General features: G+C 41.9%; 2 protein-coding genes across 7 annotated transcripts; one reads left to right on the top strand and one right to left on the bottom strand.

The window, feature by feature from the left end:
• The first annotated feature begins 1,608 nt into the window (after nucleotides 1-1,608).
• Nucleotides 1,609-17,066, top strand: tnnt3b (troponin T type 3b (skeletal, fast)). Of its 6 annotated transcripts, none has more exons than XM_063188662.1 (15): nucleotides 1,609-1,714; nucleotides 3,370-3,407; nucleotides 3,593-3,606; nucleotides 6,068-6,259; nucleotides 8,464-8,481; nucleotides 8,870-8,890; nucleotides 9,601-9,619; nucleotides 9,857-9,902; nucleotides 10,479-10,595; nucleotides 10,774-10,851; nucleotides 11,094-11,207; nucleotides 11,864-11,973; nucleotides 12,584-12,674; nucleotides 14,867-14,907; nucleotides 16,670-17,066. In XM_063188662.1, the coding sequence occupies exons 2-15, from the start codon at nucleotides 3,391-3,393 to the stop codon at nucleotides 16,704-16,706; spliced, it is 915 nt and encodes a 304-aa protein (XP_063044732.1). In that variant the 5' UTR covers nucleotides 1,609-1,714; nucleotides 3,370-3,390; the 3' UTR covers nucleotides 16,707-17,066. The 6 variants fall into 6 exon arrangements, with proteins under 6 accessions (XP_063044732.1, XP_063044734.1, XP_063044731.1 ...); XM_063188661.1 differs by lacking the exon at nucleotides 14,867-14,907 and adding an exon at nucleotides 13,911-13,951 and having other exon boundaries at nucleotides 1,610-1,714; XM_063188664.1 differs by lacking the exon at nucleotides 8,870-8,890.
• An 862-nt stretch (nucleotides 17,067-17,928) lies between these two features.
• On the bottom strand, nucleotides 17,929-19,869 carry LOC134438934 (myoblast determination protein 1 homolog 1-like). The gene is made up of 3 exons (XM_063188667.1): nucleotides 19,210-19,869; nucleotides 18,990-19,068; nucleotides 17,929-18,830 (listed from the first exon to the last, which is right to left on the bottom strand). The coding sequence occupies exons 1-3, from the start codon at nucleotides 19,720-19,722 to the stop codon at nucleotides 18,598-18,600; spliced, it is 825 nt and encodes a 274-aa protein (XP_063044737.1). The 5' UTR covers nucleotides 19,723-19,869; the 3' UTR covers nucleotides 17,929-18,597.
• Nucleotides 19,870-22,493: the final 2,624 nt, after the last annotated feature.

Raw genomic sequence — 22,493 nt, 5'->3', positions numbered from 1 at the left:
AAGCTTCGCATAGATGTTGGGGGCTTCTTCACTGGGGGGTGTGTCTCTCTCAACCGACGCTTGTGAATTATTGCCCGCCCGGTGATCTGGATCTCGTCTCCCTGAGGCAATAAATGGCGAAACATCAAGCCAGATTATTTAATGAGGATGATATAATCGGAGCAATATCATGGCGATTATGGTATCGGTTTGATAAAAACTGATTAAAATGTTCAGAATCGTTAATATGACTGTAATACCATGGTCATAAATACTTTAATAACATGTTGTGTATTACAGCACCTTTTCAAGTATACATAAAATACATTTTCAATCAAAATCTAGTTTTTATCGGCTAATATCAAGTTCAAATCAAGAACTTGTATCATGAAAATGTCTTTGTATTGAGTAATGTTAGCTTGAATTACCTCATGTCTAGACTGTTGAATAATTAGTCTGCCGTGACTTCTTTGGGAAAGTGTGTTCTATTACAATGTATAAATAGAAATTGATGAGTAAAAGTTTGATGAGTAAAAATGAAGTAAAATCGTGAGAGAAATTCATCCTATTTTATTTATTTTTTATTTCAGAGGCTATAAATCATTGCCTTAACGTGCTTGACCTTGGCCTTCAAACATTTGTCCTCTGATTAAGGGGTCACTTTTATTCTGCCTGGCATAGCAACAGATGCAGTTATTTTCAACTGATGAATATCACTGATCTCAGCACACATAACTCAGAAATGAGATGACATAGCTGATCTTTTCCTTTCCTTTTCCTCAAGGGTATCACATACTGTGTTAGTTCAGGGCTGACACCTTAATGCTATACGGTTTCAGCTGCCATGATTTAGGACCCCTAAAATCCAAATGAGGACTTTAATGTCGGTCGCACTCGCATGCGCTTGGAACGGTGACGAGACTGTCATAAGTATAATTAAGTAAACATGCATAACCATGTCAATGACGTATATTTTCACTATACTCTACATTTTGTCTATTGCCCTCTGGCATTAATTCTGAAATCTTTGATTGAGTGATGGTTCATGGGTACGCTCATGTAGCCTATGTCTTTACAGACAATCTACATTGGATTGATAATGTATTTTCACTCTTTTTATAACTGAACATTCTTCCAGTGGTAAAAAGTAATTCCTTTGGTATTTTACATATACCTGAATTTATTTAAATATATGTATTTATTTGTTTGTGAGACGTTAGGATAAGCAACACCTTTTGTTTATCCAGTAGTACATTCCTGTTGAACACCACCAAAATTTATGTCTAGCTGTTGGCACTGATCAAGTCCAAGTCCTTCCTGCCCCACATCTAAAATAAACAGAGGCATTACCCAAATGCCAAGCTCATGTGTAGCAGTATATTGCAGCCTGCCTGTCTGTCTTTGAAACTCCCCTTTTGCTTGAGTACCCCCATGGAGTCATTTTTGCTTGCCTTGTATTGGGACAAATATAGCTGTGGGGGCCATCTCGCCTTTCCAAACTTGATCCGTCTTTCACCCAGCACATTCTAGCCATCTCCTTATTCAGTGCCAGGGAAGAAGACGTCTCCTGCCCCCCTTGTGCATCCAGCCTTGCGGACCCCCCTTCAGCCAATAAGGCTCCTCAGCATATCAAGTATCACTATAACACTAGGACTTATCCGCTCTGGGAAGTTTGCAGAACCTTACAGCCAGTCTGCGCCATCAGGACGCTCACTTCTTTTCGGCTTTTTCTGAGGTAAGACACGGGGATAAGAGACAAAGACCTGGAATGACCCTCCCAAGAGGTCCCTGGATAGTGCAATTAATATACAGGAAAAAAAATTTTTTTACTGTATCATTTTTTTGTTCCTTTCAGAGGAGATGGAGGGTAGATATCAGTTTGGCTCACCTGTTGCCAGGTCTATTTTGCTGGCACAACTTGACACTCAAAGAGAGTACAAGAACGCATAAATCTTTTTGTGAGGCGGAATTTATTAGTGCTTGGACAACTATTGGCTTGTAAGTAACCTGAACCCATTGCGTTGGACGGATTTGAAGAGGATTGAATTCACAATTGGAAATATGTCAGACATGAGTTATTGTTACTGCTTTGGATGACTCGCCTCAGTTGCACTGGCAGTGTCATCAGTAGTATTTTGTATGAAATATTAAAGATGCACAAAGGTCTTTTTGCGGAAGGGAGTTTGGAGAATATGCTTGATAGTGTGTGCTTGATGATAGATTTACACAATGCACTGGGACTATGATGTGGTTTTGGATCGCTGGTGGCATCCAGCTCAGTCTATTGTTCCTGACAGGCTGCCACCGTGTATTTCAAACCGTGGACTTACAAACAGCCACCTTGAAATCATCATGGCATTGTTGGGCATGACAATGGAGGCTTAGCAAAGCATAGCTGATAATAAGAGTATAAGTGCAACATATCCTCTGTCTGCGGGGGACTGAAACAATTGGCAGGTGCCACAGCCACTGCTTGCCATAAATCTCTGTCACTCTCAGTCCAGGTGGCATCAGAGAAATGATATTCCACATAGGGGAAATAAAAATATTTTATTGGAATTCTTTTAAAAAGAAAGCAATAGAAGTTTTCGTTTATTAATTAAGTTGTGAGTGACTTTTGGATGTTGATTGTAAAGATAAAGAGAGAAAGAGGAGAGAAGTTGATCAAAGGCTAGGCCTACTTTAAAACGCACCATTTGCGCACTGTGGGCCTTTTACCATGTGTCTGACTTCATACAATATTATTTACTAAGTAGTAGTGACCACATAAGGAAGTGCAATGTTGATTATGACAGCTATTCAGACAAAAAGGGCGTCCGCTGATGCTGAGAAATATGATGCCATACTAATCCTCTACAGCTGTGCCTCGAGCGCTTATGGCGGGAGTCATCAGACCAGCTTTTCCAACACTACCACCAGTCAAAGCTCAATGACATACAGAATTAGGCTAATTATCTTCTGAAGTATAGTTCGATTTAACTGTTAAAATGTATCGAACAAAGTGTCTAAGAAATATTTATGAGATAAATTTATGTTGCATTTACCTCCAAACGTAGGCGATAGGCCACATCACCTTCAGTGTTTACAGAAACTGACTCGTTGAAAGCAGTTGAAGGTTAAAGGAGAACAGGTGCCGTTAGCCAAGCACAGACGATAACTTTAACGAGCTCTTGACAGCACGTCGTCTTATCCTTGCCCTTCATAAGTATATTTACCATCACACAAGATGCAGGCGTTGACTTTGAGGTGGGGTTGGGCGGGGGGAGAGTGTGGGCTATTGACTTGAGATCTCAAAATAGTTGGCCTACTCTGTGATGATGCAGTTGCTTACTTAAAAGTTTTGTTTCGCGTCTATGGCTTGACATCACAACTGTTCTCTTCCACTAACAGGTGTAAACTCTTCCGTCAACAATGTCTGACACAGAAGTGTAAGTATAGCGTTTTAATTTTTCCATATTTGTTTAGTTGTCATTTTCTCGTGCTTTTAATGTGGCATTAAAATGCTATTTTTTATAGCATGTAGAGTAGGCCTAGTGCACATAATAAGGCTCCTCCATATCCACGTAGCTTATTTGGTTATAACCAGTTTCATTTCCTTTTTTTCTCCATGCAGTGATCAGGTGGAGGGTAAGTTGTTACCAAAACCTCAGTTCTGACATTATTTATTACATTGTTACATTGTATTACGTTTAACATTGTATCTAAAATTGTTTTGATTCTCAACCACTTGCTTTTCCACATTCATAAGATACGGTACATTGTATCACGTCTCCCTCTATCGACGAATACATTACACTGCAAGCAATTACAGGATTTTTTTTCTGCCTTTGCCTGTCTGCAATTCCATAAATCAGATCATCTGGATGCAATAATTACCTCTATTGAGTGCTTATGAAGAACTTTCTTGGCACCACATTTTCATGGGTTTGGCTTGATTTTTGTTTATGTGAAGATGTGTGCCTCTTTCCTACCTTCAGTAGTGCAGCACACTCCATAGATGACACGAGGAATGTTTAAAGGTTTTCCTGATACATAGTCACAGGAAACTAAAATATAAGATATATATTTCGATATTAGTAAACGTTTTCCAACTGTACTTTAATGAACATGATCATTTGCTGTCTGTTGTCCTGCAATTATGTCCAATAATGTGACCCACTGTTCCCTCTTTAAACCGAATACTGCTGAATTTAATTTACCTGTAAATAGTTCAATATCAGTTATAGAGGACAGCATATACTCAGCATGACAGCTGGTCTCTCAAATGACTATATTATTTTCAGTGTTTCCAAAGCAGCAAAAAGCACATTTTAATCTTCTGCATTTATTGCTTTCTTTTCGGAAATGAAGAGTACGATGAAGGTAAAAAAAATCCACAGATGTTAAGACTACGTTAAATGTCTATTACTAATTATATGATCACCATCCCACCCTTAATTCTAGATGTGTTTGACAACTGTCTCGACCAGTCATTGTGTCTTTCACAGAGCTAATGCTTTCTCACTGCAATCACTGTCCCGTCTGCTCCCATACTACAACACAGCATACAAAACGTCACACAAATAAAAGTCGCATCAAGTGAAACAAAGCAGTGCACTGCAAAACTAATACAGTCAGCTACAATTATAGCCCATTTGTTTAAAAAAAAACCCTGATTTTTGTTATGTAAGATCAAGGCCTTTGATGTAAAAATAAGCCCATCATCACAGTGACATATTGTACTGGTCTCTGGGATGATGGATATTTCTCATCAAAGGTCTGCTTTCGCTTCATTAACAGGGTAATTCTAGTGCACACATTCACTCACTCACTCACACACACACACATGCACCACGCACGCACGCATGTATACACACACACACACACACACACACACACACACACACACACACATATACACACACACTTATCTCATAATAACACTATAGCTGCGCATGAGCCATGCTCACAAGGTTCATAATCAAAATCCCTCCAAGTCTCTCCCCCCCATTTCTCAAATGTCGTAACTGTTACAGTCTTGTTATAGTGTATATCAGTGTTTGTCATCTTTGTCACAAAAAAACTAAAAGCAATCTGCATGTTTAAAAAAACTCCAACAGCATTGCACTGCCTGTCAAACACATACTAATTAAGGGTGACTCTTATACATCACAGTATGGTTTGAATGACTGGATGACGCAAAACTCAAACACTTGACTCCAGGTAAAAACTATAATCAGGTAATAGTGGTGAAGTTAACTTGTGTTTAATCCACCCCACGGTTTGGCATGCTGGGCTACCTTCTTTTCTCAACCCCAGGTATCTCCGGTACACAGAGTGTCAATGTTCATCTAATCAACATGCGGTTCTGAATACCATGTTTGTTTGTGTTGTGTGTTTTCATTGACTCATCTTTCTCTCTCCCTCCATGTTGTTGTTTACTGCCAGCTGTATACTGTTCAGCAGAGCTGTGTGTTGCCTTCTCATCTATGCCTTTCTCTCCCTAATCTCTCATCCTTGGCCCCTGCTCAGCTCTCACATACAGTATCCCCCACCTCTCTCTCTCTCTCTCTCTCTCTCTCTCTCTCTCTCTCTCTCTCTCTCTCTCTCTCTCTCTCTCTCTCTCTCTCTCGCACTTCTACCCCCCCCCTCCCCAGCCATTCCTGTTTTTTTCCTTCCTCAAAGTTCTGTTTTCTGCCTCTAAGTACCCTGTCTCCCTGTCTGTCTGTCTGTCTGTCTGTCTGTCTGTCTGTCTGTCTGTCTGTCTGTCTGTTGTCTGCCTTCCCCAATCTCTGTTTATCTTTATCTCTTTATCTTTCTGTGTTTCCCCAATCTCTGTTTCTCCGTTCCAGTCCTTCTGTATTTCTTCATCCTTTGCTTCCTCTCTGTTGGTTCTTCTTCTTCTTCTTCTTCTTCTTCTTCTTCTTCTTCTTCTTCTTCTTCTTCTTCTTCTTCTTCTTCTTCTCTCCCCAGCACTTTGACGAAGTAATCTCCCTGTCTGATAACTCTAATTTGCCCTTTTGCCTTATTCCTACCAACCCAACGCTAATCCAAGCCTTCCTCTCCTTCCTGGTTGCCCGCTTTGCATGACCCTGCGTGTGGCTTTTAGCCGGCGATGAAGTAGTGGAGGTAGAAGTAGCGCCCGAGGCGGCTCCAGAGGCCGAGGCCGAGCCTGAGCCTGAGCCAGAGCCTGAGGCCGAGCCTGAGCCTGAGCCAGAGCCAGAGCCAGAGCCAGAGCCTGAGGTAGAACCAGAGCCTGAGCCTGAACCCGAACCTGAGCCTGAGCCTGAGGTAGAGGAAGGTATGTGGCATGGATATTCATTCATCCTTCCCCAGAAAACAAAAGAGTTTTACCTGGTACAAAAACAAACAAACAAAATAACAAATAGAAATTTAATGAGTGACTGAGTCTATTAAAACAAATAAATGACTAAGTAAAAAAAATAATCTAAACCAATGATGATACTGTTGATGAAAGGTCTTACTTGTTGTGTCCGTACCGTCCCCTCTTAGTCACTTTGTAATCATCATCGTTCTCCCACTGAGTCGCTAACCGTTACTGGAGGTACCTCCTCTTCATAACAGCCCAAGTATGAAGGAGACATGTCCATAATCTTGTACGAAGAGATATCTGTGTATGACAATGACATTGCGTTTGACTACCTACTATGCTCCCACAGAGCGCTTTCTAGCAGCTTGTCACCAAAAATGCTTCTGTTCAGTCATGCGATGGTGCGCAGAGTGTCTTTTGGATCCTCTGTGGAGAACACCACTAATGCTGTATCCTCTCTTCTTCCCATTTCTAATATTACCATTTTTTGTGCTTTAATGGTACAGTTCTCATGCTCTTTAATGTGCTTGTAACCAAGCTAAACCCTCCGTACTTAACCCCTCACACTCACAAAAAAACGGAGAGCAGTCCTCTCGCCTGCTGTCAAGCGAAGCACTGTTCTCTTCAGTTGCATTTGAGGAAAGCCAACTGCTCGTACCCACCTGTAGTCTGCATGTGTTGGTCTTGAATAGCTAAGAATGGAGGGTTTTGTAGAGCCTCTTTGGGATGCGTTGGGTCGTAAATGTCAGTGACATAAACACGTTCGTCAGTTTATGGTTGGTTTTCATCTCCTCTGAGGGACAAATTGAAGGATCTGTGTGCGTTATTATTTTTTTGATGTTTGATTTCCATATTAACATGTGAAATCCATGACAAACACAGATCTCCTCCAGACCTTTACACACCAGGGTGTCTTGTTTTACTCCACGACCACTCCATAGGCCCATTTACTGTTTGTACATAGATGTCGCGTAATCAGGCTGCGCACGCATTGGTGGAGCTGAATCGACCATTTACTGAACATTTGTAAAGAAACTAGTCAGGTGTTTTTTTCCGAGATAAGAAAATGGATGGTCCCAATAACTTCAGATATTTAGTGGGCACTGGGCACCACAAACACAGGCATTCCTGATTATGTCCTGAGTCCAGTCAGTACGTTTAATTGCTTGTAACCACAAGCATCTCCTATGCGTCTGGAATGGCCTATTCCCTCTCGGAGAGTAAAACTTGTACTTTTTAGGATCTCTATTGGTACAACCATACACACAGCAGGACGGCATGTCTTGTCTTTTCAGGGTCCGCACTGTGTGTCTGTGAGTGTTTGTTCCGCGGCTTTGTTTTGAGTCAACAATGTGCGCGCAGTCAGTGATGACGTAGACTTCGAAAATGGTCTATGCACCCTATCAGAGATCTCATTGTCCTGTCTTATTAACTGCGAATTGTAAAAAAAACCGCAGGTTTAGGAGTTTGATTTTGAGACCTCTGTGTTGAATGTGGAATGGAGAAATAGGCTACCTGGTCTTTGTAAGGGCTTTTCTTTGTCCCTCTGGAAAGTGTTCCAGCATTACATTCCAGTAATTTTTTCTCTCACTATAAGGGCAAACAATTTGTGGAAGTTGGTGATTGACAAATACCGTATGAAAGTTTATGATGTGTGAAATGGATTGCCATTGTTTGAGCTTTTCCTCATTGAGGTGTCCTGAAGTTACATGTCACTGTTCATGTCTATTGTTAATTACTAAAAAAAACCAAGGAAGTAGCTGAACCACTCTTTTCTGAATGGTACGTATATATCCATTTTCAAAAACATTCACAGATATTTTTTATTGTACTCTCAGTAAAATAGCATTAAAATCACCCTGTAGTTGTTTGAATTTAGTTAGGAACATTAATCAGGTAACATTAACCAAGTGCCAATTGCCCTGATGCTGCCCTAAAATCAAATAATTAAAAAAAAAAAAGAGAGATAAAAATGGCTTTTATAGAATTTCAGGAAAGAGCTCTTCAGTTTTTGTTCGAGACACCTCAATCTGGATGCAAGCTGAGCTGAAAGCACTTCCAAAACAAGTGCCTGTCTTAGCAAAGATTGTTTGTGAGCCATTGGCTGCATTCCACCTGACTGTATTGCTAATGTTCTCTATTCTGCTCTTGCTTTGGACGCTTGCTGCATGCAGAGGCCTATGAAGAGGAAGGTATGTTGACACATTTCTTGTGTGTGTATATCTGATTAGAGGGGCTGTTAGTTTGCCACTTTGTAGTGTTTGTGGGGGGGTCGAAGCCCCCCCTCCGCCCGCCACCCCGGTAGATTGCCTGCGTGACGTCTTCCACCGAGCAAGGTGCACTGCAGATGAACATAGAACAAAAAGCAAACAAGCAAAAAAGTTAATTTGGCTGAATGTCGACATCAAAAACCCAACGTGACACGTCAAAATTGAAGTCTTAGTTTGTCAGATCAGATGATGTGCCAACATGGAGAAAGGGTGAAAGAATATAAAATGCTCACATTGTGCTTTGACCGCCGCAGTGACTCCACTGCTCATGTATGCTTTGCTTCTCTCTTTGCATGACGTGCCAAACCAGTCGAGGAGGGAGAACAAGATGGTAGTTTGTATTTTCCTGCAAAAGAACTTTCCTTAATCACTTGGTGTTGCCTTGCTTGTGTCTATTAGTTTCTGTGTCGTTTTTCGTGTTCACTTGGTGTTTTTTTTGTTTTTTTATTTTTTTGGTGGGTGAGGGACGGTTCGAGCTGAAAAATTGATAACAGTCACATTTTTTTACTCTCCAATCATATCCACATTGATATTTATTATTTCATACATCCATATTTTAAACATTAACATGCAAATACACAAGGACTGCAGACAAAAAACCGCAGCAGCACGTGAATCTTGTGAATCTTGTGAATCCCTGTCTTCTGTGTAAAAACTCAATGGATTTGATGTGATATTTAAACACTGATATCTTACTTATAAGCACTCTGTCTTGTGTAAGTTGCCACGTCTTTGTAAGTTATGTCACTCTGTAGTTGCTATTTTTCTATCCACTGACCCCTGTATATTAACCACACCCAGTTAAAGATAAGATTTGAGAGTGAGTTACTCTCTGTATCACTGCAGTACTCCCTTGTAGATGCTATTGTAGGGGAACTGCTCCAGTTAGTCTACCTCACGATAACCCTAAAATAACAATCCTGTCCATTATTAACATTTGTTGGTTGCCTGAGCACTGCATAAACCCCATGGGATGCAAGACTCTAACACTGTAACATGTCCCCTTTTCCCTCCCCTTTTTTATTTTTCATTATTGAACAGATGACAAGCCAAAGTTCAAGTGAGTATTAAGTATTTACGTTAGTATACCCATAGCTAGCAATGAATCGCTAAACGAGGAGTTTTTAAATGTGGCAACGCTACTAGGTCTTAAATGCCACATACAGTAGACCAGCTGTCTTAATGACACCTACTGAAAGCTTAAACCCCATTGCTGAGCGAAGAGTCATTCATACAACGAGTAGTTTAGTATCACAACAGGTGCCTAATTTCCGCGGTATCATTTAAATGTTTCCAGACCCAGTGCCCCCAAAATCCCAGACGGTGACAAAGTGGACTTTGATGTAAGTTGGCAGGTGTTCTCCCCATGTATACACACTGAGTAAACAGCTCAGAAGTACTTTATAATAATACATTAGGCATTGGGCATGCCAAATCCCATTAGGCAGTTATTTAAGATTGTGTTCTTAATTGCTAACGATTGTTGTGACATCTGTTTCTTGGCATAAATCATGTGCATGTACATATATATAGCATATAATGTATTTCTACTTAGGCCTACATTACTTTACTTTATAGTTTTATTCTAATTATTTGGTATTTTGTTACTTGGTATTGGTATTCTTTGGTATATACTGTATGTATATAGTATGAGCACCGATCAATATATAGTAAGGTCAACAGACTTACACAGTATAAAATGAGTATTAATCAACACTTAGAGAGTACCGTAGGACCAAATGCAACCTGGAAGATGTTAAATCAAGCCACCAAGTGTTGAATTAACACTGCAAAATGTAGTGTGTTGAGACAGGGGGGAGAATTGTAATGCAGGCCAAACACCAAACAGCTCACTGTGTGCCACGAAACACAGGTGACAAGTGTTTTCCCTTGTGTCTGGGGCTTTGTCATCCTCACAGGACATCCAGAAGAAGCGTCAGAACAAGGACCTCATTGAGCTGCAGGCCCTGATCGACAACCACTTTGAAGCCAGGAAGAAGGAGGAGGAGGAGCTCATCGCCCTCAAAGAAAGAATCGTGAGGAACACCTTCTTTCTAAAAGGACAGACAGACAGACGGGCTGATGAGATTCATGAGCATCATGAGAATCGCTGGTGACATTTACCTGTGTTTTTTGCTCACTTATTCTGTGTGTGTGTGTGTCTGTGCGTGTGCGTGTATGTGTGCGTGTGTGTGCGTGTGTCCAAATCTCCAGGAGAAACGTAGGGCCGAGAGGTCAGAGCAGCAGAGGGTTCGTGCTGAGAAGGACAAGGAACGTCAGGCCAGACGTGAGGTGTGTAGAGTAACACACACACATACTATATACATACATACATACATACATACATACATACATATATATATACATTATATATATACTCTCTTTCTCTCTCTCTCTCTCTCTTACACACACACACACACACACACACACACACACACACACACACACACACACACACACACACACACACACACACACACTTCTCATGGCTGTGGTTGTGTAGTTAACCAGTGTCTCTCTGGCGCCACCTGCAGGAGGAGAGGCTGAGGAGGCAGGAGTTAGACGACAAGAAGAAGGCAGATGAGGATGCCAAGAAGAAGTCCGCCCTGTCCAGCATGGGCTCCAACTACAGCAGCCATCTGCAGAAGGTCAGTGCTCTTGAGGAGCCACACAGTACATGTTACAGTGTTTATTCATTACATTACATTACATTTGGCAGACGCTACACAAAGTGCATAGGAAATACACAGAACAACAAGTGCAGATGCAAAGACGGGTTAGGTTTTTTTTTTGTACACACACACATGCATACACATCATGTCAAGAGTCTGGCCTGGGGAAAGGTCAGCTCAAACATAGTCTAGTAGACAGTCATGAAAGAGGAGAGCCTTTGCTCATCGAAGGTTGCAAGAGTGCTTAGTCTTGCTGCCTCTGGGAGACCGTTCCACCACTGTACAACAATATACAGAACAGTCTTGACCGACTATTCAGCGACTAGATTCTACACGTTGAGTTAACACAGTGCACCGTGCACTTTATCAAGCCCTGCGTAGCCAACTGTAGAGGGCCCGGTCTTCTGGATAAACTAGCGCCCTCCAATTTTACAAGGTGTCCCAAAAGTTTTTGTAATACACTCACAATATGAACAAAAATAGAACTGATTCCTTTTGCTGTCAGTTCACTTTTTGGTCCACTTGAAGAGGACTGAGTTCGTTTACAGGGACTTTCCCTTTAATGCTTGCATAGCCTAAGGTGTCTCTGAGATGAGGGACATGTCTGACACACAATGTATTCCATATTACAGGCTGATCAGAAGAGAGGCAAGAAGCAGACCGAGAGAGAGAAGAAGAAGAAGATCCTGGCTGACAGGCGCAAGCCACTCAACATCGACCATCTGGCCGAGGACAAACTCAAGTGAGTGCAACACCAACTTGCTCTGAAAATGTGTCTGTGTGGAGCATCGGAGAGTGTATTGGAATCAAATTACAGACCTTGAGTCAGAGTGTACAGTACATCACTGTCTGTCTACACCAGTGTTTCCCAAACTTTTTCAGACGGAGGACCACTTTGTCCCCCCAAAAAATGTTCAGGGACCACCTATCAACTGAATTGACAGTTTACGAGTGCTAAATTGACACTGCAAATTTTGGTGCAGATCACTTATTTGTTATTCACATTTAGAAGCCTCTCTTATTGTGTTGAAAATGAGACCTTAGCTATGTTTAGCTTTGTAATAATGTTACAAATATAGCCTACTGCTAGCTTGTCTTGGGAAAGTAGAAATACCCCCGCAGACCACCTGAGCTCTGTCACGGACCACTAGTGGTCCCCGGACCACACTTTGAGAATCACTGGTCTACACTATATCATTGCCTGTCAAGCAAGTTTACAGAATATCATTGTCACAGGAGTGCACAGTAAATCACTGTCTGTAAACGAAACCATAGTTTCAGGTATTGCATAGGAATCACTTAATAGTATTTCTCCCCCCTTGCTGATGTTTGGTCGATATTTGACTCCACAGAGAGAAGGCCAAGGAGCTGTGGGACTGGATGTACCAACTGGAGTCTGAGAAGTTCGACCACATGGAGAAACTGAAGAAGCAGAAGTATGAGGTGGGTACAGGACTCTCCAATGGGGCACCTAAGTCACGCCCTCTATTTCCTGGTTCATGGGGCAGACAGTTGCAAAAAAACAAATGGAAGTGAACGATGCGAGTCGTGGTGGACTTGTGGTGCATAGGTGGAGGTCCAAGGTTTGGATTGTTGTCGACAAACCACTCATTTCAAGCCCAGTAATTATTTTTTGACTCCCTCTGCCCCATGAACCAGGAAGTAGAGGGCGTGACTTAGGAGCCCCGTTGAGGAGGAAGATTGGACACATCCCAGGTAGAGGTGCAGGACAGAGGCTGGTTGAAATCTTAAAGTGAGGACTCTGCACACTTAAAATCCTTTTTTTGAGTTTTACCCCCATGGCAGAACGTATTCTTTAACAGTTGAGGACCTCAATGGTCTAAACATAGTTCTGCCATGGAATAAAACTCGAGAAAGGTTTTTTTTCCTGTTAAGACACAGCGTTATACATTTGCTGTTACCAGAATGGCAATGACCAAGTCGTAGTGCATTACTAAAGGCACTGTGTTATGTCATAGTATTGTAGTACTATTGCAGTTAACTTTTCATTGACTTTTACAGCGTGCCACTGTAGGCACGGCGTGCATTAAAGGGCTAAGTGTGCAGACTCCTCACTGTACAGCACTCACCTGCTCAAGAAACTTAAAATGTACCGGTTAATGTCCAGTAACATTGATAATCGAGACAATTTTCATTTGATGACGTTAATCTCTGCAGATAAATGAAACTCATTTGCTTTCTATATCTTCTCTACATTTGTTACCTTCATATTGTCAACAACAATCAAAATTACCTCTTTGGCAGTTCACACATAATATAAACCCATTTACGTCCAATATCTTTTGTTAGATTTGTGAACTCCAATGTAGTGATAAAAAATAAGTGTCACGATGTATGCAACTACAAAAGAATTGTTAAAATTAGTTTTCTGTATTCCTTTTTGTAATAACATTCCTTTCATAGGTCTGGGAAAGCCAATATAGTATGTAAAGACAAAACAACACATCAACACATTTTACATGTTAATATCCATGCACAAGGATGTCAATACAATATAGTAATACAAACACAGTGGGTATAGTCATCAAACTCTCGCCATGGCATCACATGTGAAGCCTTCAAGGTCTCTCGAGCTCTTGAGGCAAAGGGCTCCGCCTCCTCCCAAATGGAGCTCCCCATGCGGCTATTGAAACGCAGCTGTGCTTTGATCTCCTTTAGGTTACAACACTACGTAAGAGAGTGGAGGAGCTGAGTAAATTGTAAGTAACTGAGCTCCCACAGCTAAGCAAGTGCAGGCACGACGGCACTCTGGGTCCAGGCTGCATGGTCCGCCTGCCTGCCTGCCCGCCTACTTGCATGGCACACTCTAAGAGAGCCATGGAACCAGGGGCAACAGGCCAGGGTGTGAGAAAGAGGGTGGCAGGTCAAATTAGATAGAGGAGCTACTACTGAAGAAGTTGCAGAAAAAGATTGGCCGTCTCCTACTTGGATCGTGCCTTTAAATAAATGCTTATTAACAACGCTGGCTGGCAGTGTTACAAACAAAACACTTTTTGTCAGGATAATGTGTAAAAGTGGGAATTCCATAAGGGTATAGTCTATAGGTTTCTTCTTCAGAGTATACTGAAAACAGCCTCTGTGGGTTCTGTTAGGGTATAGTGAAAACAGCCTTTTGCCCCTCACAGGTAAGTGCGTGTGTGCATCAGCGGTTCTGAAACTGCTGCTTTCCCAGCCATTTACTCGTCACTGAGACGATGTACGATCACCTTGCGTATGCGTATCGACAGCAGCACACACAGACTCTACTTGGCCATTTGGGAGCTGGAGAAGCAAGCCAGATAAACTCGTTGTCAGCCTGACGTTATGGGATTGAAAAAGGAAAAAGGAAATGTGATGTTTCATGTGAATTCTTCACAAATGTGATGATTCATGCGAGTTCTTCACAACACCACAAATTCGTCTCAGCGATTATTTATTCGAGGGGAACTCAGGTATTGTTTGGATGGCTTTGAGCTTTCTCCAGTCTCTCAAATAGCAGCCAGTTCCCAGCTGAGAGGGGGGGAGTAGGGCTTTCCCCTCAAGGACAAAGGTGAGACGCTTCGCTGTGGGTTCCTCCAAACACAGGGCCGCTGGTATTTAAAGACTGTGCACTGTGCGTATTGTGTTGCTTTCAGGTCATCTCTCTGCGAAATCGCATTGATGAGCTGCAGAAACAGTAAGTAGCAGAGCGTTTATTATAACTCCCCCTCCCCAACGCGTTATCACATCCTCCTCCTCCCCCATACAGACTAGATCCAGAAGCATGGCAGTTAGTAGACTGATGCATTTCCATTCTTCTGAGAAAGGCCTCCGCCTCTCCTTGAGAAATGCATTCATCATCACGCTAATAACTTCTGACAAGAAGCCGCACTAGTCACTAGTCTCATTCCCACACATCCCTCTTCCTCCTTACAACCTCCCAAACCCTGTCTCTCTCTCCCTTATACACATACCCCACAGATATAATCTTATGCAACATGTCAGACAGTCACACTCGCTGTGGTGCAGAGTCTGTCATTTGCACTAAGGCCATACAAACAATGTCCTGAACACACAAAACCACTGTGGTGGAAGTTGAAGAGGTTGGTGGTCCAGAGTTATGTGCTCCGTCCTGAGAAGCAAGTACAAGTAAGTAATAACAAGGACATTTTTGTAAACGGCACAGAATCCCCTGTACTAGATGAGACTCTGCACTAGCCGTAGCTCTAGAGTTCTCATCTCGTTCTTCTGCCCCGCGGTACTCCTGGCCTTCAGAGCCAGGGGGAGGAGTGAATAATTGAGTTACTGCGTGGCAACAGAAAGGTACTTACAGTAACTGTCATCATTACTGTCACCTGACTAGCTGTACCTCTGGTAATGCCACCGCTGTCAGCTGTCAGCTGTCAGCGTGTGACATTACAGTACAAACCCCGTTGGTCCATTGCTGCTCCATTGCCTTTCATCTGGTAAGGTTTGTGGTTTTCACGGCAAAGAAAATTAGGCTCAGATTTTGATCAACTATTTAAATTTGTGAATACATTTTCACACTTGTGCCCATGATGGGTTACAGTATACTATACTGGGCAATTCATTCAAGGGGAAAAAAACCTAAAATTTGACCTTGAGCATTTAATTTTCTTTGCCAAATATCATATTACTTTAATATGTTTGTGTGTGTTTTTAAAAATGGAATTCATCTAGCTAATAAATTTAACTATATCATCTCCATCACTCTTTCATGGCTCATGTAATGAGCGATGAAAGTGATTTGTTCCCTCACATTTCACTTTAAAATTGTGGTAAGTTCTGCATGGAATGACTGCATGAAGTCTTGTGGTGTAAGTTGTGCTGTCGTAGCCACTTCGAATTTAATTGTGTTGAGATGTTGGTGTGCATGCTACAGAACTCATGTAATCAAAATGAATTAGCTACTGTAGTGACCAAATGACACATATGACAGATCAATATTTTGTGCATCGGGCAGAAAGAAAGAAAAAAAGTAAACAAACCTGTTATATTCATTATCATATTAATTATTATTATTATATAGGCTTATCATACTTTGCCATATTTTACATTCTATATATTTATATATAATCTGACGTTTTTATGTTGTAAAATACATTAAATACAGCAAATACATTTTACAGCAACATATTGTAAGTTTTTTGTCTGTGTCTGCACATCAGATAAGTTTGATCATCTAATTTTTCACGACAGTTTTTTTAGACATGATTTCATGCGGCAGTTGCCAAGTCCACCTAATGACACTAGGGGTCAGTGTTCAGAGCAGGAGCCTGCCCTGGACCTTATTGCCCTAGTTTTTCCCCCCCTTACCCCAACCGCTCCACATCACCCTTACCCCTTCACCCCCTCCCTCCCTCCTCCCCACCCGGGCCTCTCTGACGTGTGCGTGTGTGTCTTGTGTGTCTTGTGTGTCTTGTGTTGCCGTCCTGCAGCAGCAAGAAGGGAGCCGCCTCCCGCCGCAGAAAGTAAGCAGCCAGCTGAGGAGGACGCGGCGCTGGCACGTGACCGCCGCCCTGCCAGCCACAGCAGCCACTGCCCTGTCCGCCCGCCGCCCCCCATAGCTGCCCACCACGCACCCAGACCCATAGCACAGAAAGCACAGGCATCAGAGGGCTCGCCATCCTTTTCGTGTTGTGTGAGATCCTTCCTTAAGGCCCAGATCTGGCACATTACTAGATGTAGTTGCCTTTGGTTCGCCTTCTCCCCACAGGACTGCTGTTAGGTTCTCAAGATTATTATTCTTTTTGTTTTGTAAATAACGTTTGACTCTACAGCTATGTCTGTTGCCCCGTTACTGTTCGCAGTTCAATAAACTCCTTCTTCCTAAAACCATGGACTTGACAGTATTTATGTTGATCTGGAATGTGTGTATGATGTGAGCTCAACTGATACAGTAAGCTCGACATTGTTGAAATATAGTAATATAATGTGAGTAATAGTATTTATGAGAATCTGAGTATGAGGAAGAAATCATGTCCATATTGCCACTCCATTAATATATTATATTCATTTCATCAAATGCTGTTTTTTTATGTTTCCAGCTTTTAACTAGTTCACTCTGGCATATAGTAATCTAATCTCACACTTATTGAAAATATATTATTAATACATTAGCTAATTAATTATACATTATATAGATTATATTTAGTAATGCAAAATATGCATCACCATTAGACAACATGGAAAAAATAGAATAGACTAAGGGCAAAGGTATTTCACGTAGCAACATGCAGGTTCAAATAGTTCATTTGTGGGAGGGTCTGCCTTTATCTTTTGGACAAAAGAAGGCTACGGTCTACTTCCTTAAAATGTTTCTTTTTTATGACAGTTAATGTACTCACCCTCAACAAAATATTTGTAAAAGGCGGTCAGATTTGGGTTGGCTAGTATTGTTTTCCCCCATGATATGGTATACAGTGTTTTTTATCAACTGTGTAGACTATGCCCCCCAACTGTCCAAAAACAAGGTTTTATACTAAATCATGTTTTCATCATGTTTCAATCATGTTCTTCATTTGTTCAAACTGCTCGACCAAACAGTCTAGCATTTTACGCAGTGGCCTATGTTTTTTTAATCATGTTTTTTCTCATCATGTGTGTAAAAGGAAGGCCGTTGTGTTATTTTTCTGTGGCAATGAACACGTGCTGCAAAGACACCTTACAGGAATCCAACTGACACTGACGCACTGAGGAAAATTAATTTGTATAAATATTTATTTGGTAAAATATCGACTCACACTCGCTCCTTATAAATATAAAGTTTAACATTTGACACATCAATACAAGCTTCTTACAACAAGCAACATTAAATACGAAAAGATTTTGGATTTCAGCAGTGCTCTTATTTACAAATATACAAAATGGTCCTCGTGTTCCATTCATTTCCGTGTGAAATCTTTGGTAAGCAGAGGAATCGAATGATGACATCAGTGTTGAACAAAACATAGCTATTGGTCATCACTGCTGCTAGCCAGTAGTAAATTCCCCATGTATAATTACATCTGTCTACATGCAGGGTAACAAATACATACTTCATCTCTACTTCTTTTAGTGCCACCAACTTTTCGATCTTCAAAAGAAAATTGTAACACCTAGGCCCTAGACATAGGCTATGCACAGTGCATTCATACACACGCACACCAACAAAGACGCATCATTGCTGAAGATTAAAACAGGAATAGTGTTCGTTTAAGATATTGGACACCGCAGACTTGCTCTTAGGCCAACGTGAGTGGAAGCAGCCCTTCAGAACACAGGCAAGTCTTCAGAGAATTTTGTGTGTACAGGAATAAGTTCGGTTTAAAGTAAGGAAAGTCAGGCTGCACGTTGGTTTACTCTTCGGTCTGACATAACGATATCCTCACAGCACTTGGTAAATTGTGTTAGGGTCGTGCGAAGCGGGGATACAGCTGGTCGGTGATGGGACCGGTGCAACCGGCTCGGTCAGCACAGACCCTTCCTGGGGAGAGCACGGACTACCCTCCGAGCCCTCCTGAACCGTGGGAGAGGGAGAAGTGTCTGTGGTGATTCTCTCCACAATGCTCGATAAACAGTCCAGACTGGAAATCACTGTGCTTTTCTCGCTCCTGGAATCTGAAAGGTAAAAGAAAACCACATCACGTTAAAATACATTATATTTGTTAGCATTTGTTGTCTACGCATATTTTTTCTGCGCAAAGACAAAAGATTTGCTGTCTAATGCGGCAATTAAACGTTTTGCTTGCCAAGTGTCAATGACTACTTCACACTTACCATTTGGTGTTTCGTTGAAGTAAGCGCTGTCATAACTGTTTCTTCTCCTTGAAGTGCAAGATGGCCCACTGAAGTCAGCCTAAAGGAAACACAGGAGGGGATATGGTTAGAGATGTGTTGCTACAACTGGATATGGAAACATCATGGCATGGAAATGGCCTGAGAGAATCAAGGCACACCTATGACAATGAATTTAATTTGAAGTACGACCATAACATACCATGCCATCAGAGCAATTGGATCTGGGACTGGATGCGTCCGAGTCACAGCTGTAGTGGTCGAGCACCGGGTAGTAGCTGTCTTCCTGTCCTCCCGCTCTCAGCACGGCCTGTAGGGACTCGATGTAGCTGATGGCGTTTCTCAGGATCTCGACCTTTGGCAGCCTCTGGTTGGGGTTCGTGGACGTGCACCTCTTCAGGGTTTCAAAAGCATCGTTGACTTTGGACAGTCGTCTCCTCTCACGCATGGTGGCAGCTTTCCTGCGGTCTGCGTTGGTGGTTTTCCTTTTGCAGGCTTTGCATGCCCACAGGAGGCATCTGCCTGCTTGGTGGTGCCCACTTGGCGCACGGATGTGCTCGTCTTCGTTCTGCTGGTGCTCGTCTCCCTTGAGCAGGCTAACGTGCACCAGTCGGGGGTCCAGATCCTCAAAGAACTGCATGTCACTGGTGTTGAAGCAGGGGTCATCATAAAAGTCATCAGCCGAGGTGATAGGGAAAGAAATATCCAGCTCCATGGTCCTTGACTGTTAATTTCCAAAGTGTTTCACAGAAATAGCTGGGGGAAATATTTTGTCCGCACGAGTTCAGAATGGGCGGATTTAAAAAGTTGTAAGTGTGACTATTTGACAGCTGAGACGCCCTCAACTTTCGTTATGCTGTCAGAAGCATGGGTCTACTTTATACTGGTCCATGGTTCCCGGGGCGTGTCCAGCGGTGGAAAAAGACGCACTGTCACCCAATGAGTGTGTGCTATCTCAGAGGGGCGTCATTCACCCAATGACAAGTTCTGAATGTCGCGCTCACTTTGACAGTCCATGCTGCATTGTATTATAATGCAGTGACTGAATTGACAGCAAAAGTTTGGAAAAAGTATGGACGAAAAAGCATTCTTCTTTGTCGTTGCTTAAATACATGAAACGAAATATAGGCCCACTATTTTTCAGAATAAGCGAGTTTATTGCGGTTTAATGCACAATGTAGCCTTCACATACAGAGCCATGCTGTATTCTGTCAGACTACAAAATAATGAAATTCGTTTTTTTTAAGTTTGTTGTTTGGATCTTTAACATTTTTAACTTAAACATAGTTTACTAATGCATTAATATAGGCCTAGCGCTGACCTTGCGTTCTTTCTGCATATTGCCGATTTTACGCATATTATTATCAGGCAAACTATTGCTTAATCGGCGAATTTGTTTATAATATATGGCCTCTATTATTGTCCTAAACAAAATATGGCAGAGCGTGCCGAGTCCTGTAAGAGACCTGCAGTTGGTCGTCCATGAGATAATGCATTTGCTATATCCTTTAATTACAACAGATGACGCTCTAGAGCCGACACCCTGAGCGCACTTCGAGTCATCAGTGGACCAATTTGTACAGAATAGGCCTGCATAATTTGGCGTTTGCATTAACAAAGAGTCAAACAACCAAAGAACTGTAGGCTACTGTAATATAATATTGAAATGGCCCTTACGCTGTACAATGAGGAAAATGATAGGCTATATTCAATTTGTTGTAAACATTTTGGCAGATCAGGCATTTTCAGTATTTTCAATTATTTTAGATGTGTTGCACACTTGCAACAACCGTCACTGAAACAGGAATGCAGCATCAGTTTATCCTACGGGCTGAATTGGATTGTCAGTATCGTCATGGGACTACTTTGCGTTTTTGATTTTTGCAAATAAAAAATACCAATTAACCAACTACAGTCGTTATCAAAATATTCACTCGCTATGTGTCTCACAGAGGGTCACACGAGGTACGCAAATGACGCGCTGACGTTTTTGTTGGAATTTGGGAGCTCTAATGTAGAGACGTCCGCGCCGTCTGATCGCAGCGGTTGTCTGACTACAAGATGTAATGTACACCGTACCCAAACCCCCATTCCCACTAAGCCTGGACTTTACACGCATCTTTTCTGCCTTCTCAGTTCGCAATAAGGACGTGAGCTGGAGTGGATATTTATCATAAAGTCTTCTGCAGACTTCACAATTCACATAATGCATTTTTATTAATAGGGAGATAAGTCATAGAATCAAGAAGGGCAACAGATCTAGACAGCCTAGGCCTATAAGACATCTCCATGTGAATAGACCTACGCACTTCCTAATTTTACAGATAGGTCATGCTAAATTAAAAAGAAAGATGATCGATTTAAGACCACAAAATAGACAGAACAATGACTATTCAATTCCAGTCCATTCAAGTCCAGTTTAGTGAAATGCAATTTATTTAATCACTCAGTATAGCAGATTAAATTTGATATACCATAGACCATATATATTTTGTATTCTGCAGAAGAAGAATATATTTTCCCATGATATGAATAGTGTATGTGTATTGTAGCATATTATGTGCAGTCTTGTTAATTAATTAGGCCTGGTTGTCATTTAAATGGAATTATTACATGAAACATTAAGTGACTACACATTTGATGTCTCATTTATTGACAATCTTGGACAAGTGCATGTATTCATGTAAAAATCATATTGCAAATCTACGCTTTCCCCTCTTAAATGCATAAATGGTGGGGGGGTGGGGGGCAGAAAAAAGAAAGGAGAAGAAAGGGGACTATGTATGTATGGTGGGGGAGAGGAGGAGGGTTTGGGCAATCAGTGATCAGCAACAGCCCCCGAGTCTCTTTTCACACCTGCTGCACTGCGTAACCAGTGCAGGCCGCCCGCCTGTCCCCCTGACTCTCCACACTGAACACAAGCATTGTAATGGGCCCGCAGATTACATTACACACAGCTGGGCTTTCTCCACACTCTCTGGATACTGGTGGTGGTGGTGATGGTGGTGGGGTGGGGTGTGGGTTAGTTTGGGGTATAGGGAGAGGGATTGCAGCCACGGACACGAGATGTCCAACAGGTCTTGTGGCACTGCAGCGAACGGATTAGGAGTAAATCCCCACTGGCATAGCCTGCGGAGCCATGACCAGCTCCAAAGGGGCCGGAAAAAATGGCCAGTGTCACACAGTCCAGTCTGCTCCCCATGCCTTACACATGTTGTGGTTGCACAAGAGCTTTTAGCAAAAAATGATGTTTGATGTTGATGTTTAGTATACAGTAGAGTCAGTGTATGTGCCTTGCATTCACAATACATTAGGCCTACATTATATTAGATTTGCTAGAAGCTTTTATCCAAAGTGACTTACAAAGAAGGCACAGGGAAATACAGACTACAGTGTTATACAAGTAATACAAGCAGAAGGGAGTTCATCAATATAGAAATTGTGGGGAAATGAAGAGTAGTATTATTGGTAGACTAATTCAGTGTT

The sequence above is a fragment of the Engraulis encrasicolus genome, chromosome 22, assembly GCF_034702125.1.
Source record: "Engraulis encrasicolus isolate BLACKSEA-1 chromosome 22, IST_EnEncr_1.0, whole genome shotgun sequence".
Lineage (NCBI taxonomy): Eukaryota > Metazoa > Chordata > Actinopteri > Clupeiformes > Engraulidae > Engraulis > Engraulis encrasicolus.
Note: the sequence above shows the minus strand (reverse complement) of the source record. Positions and strands in the feature narration are given on the sequence as shown.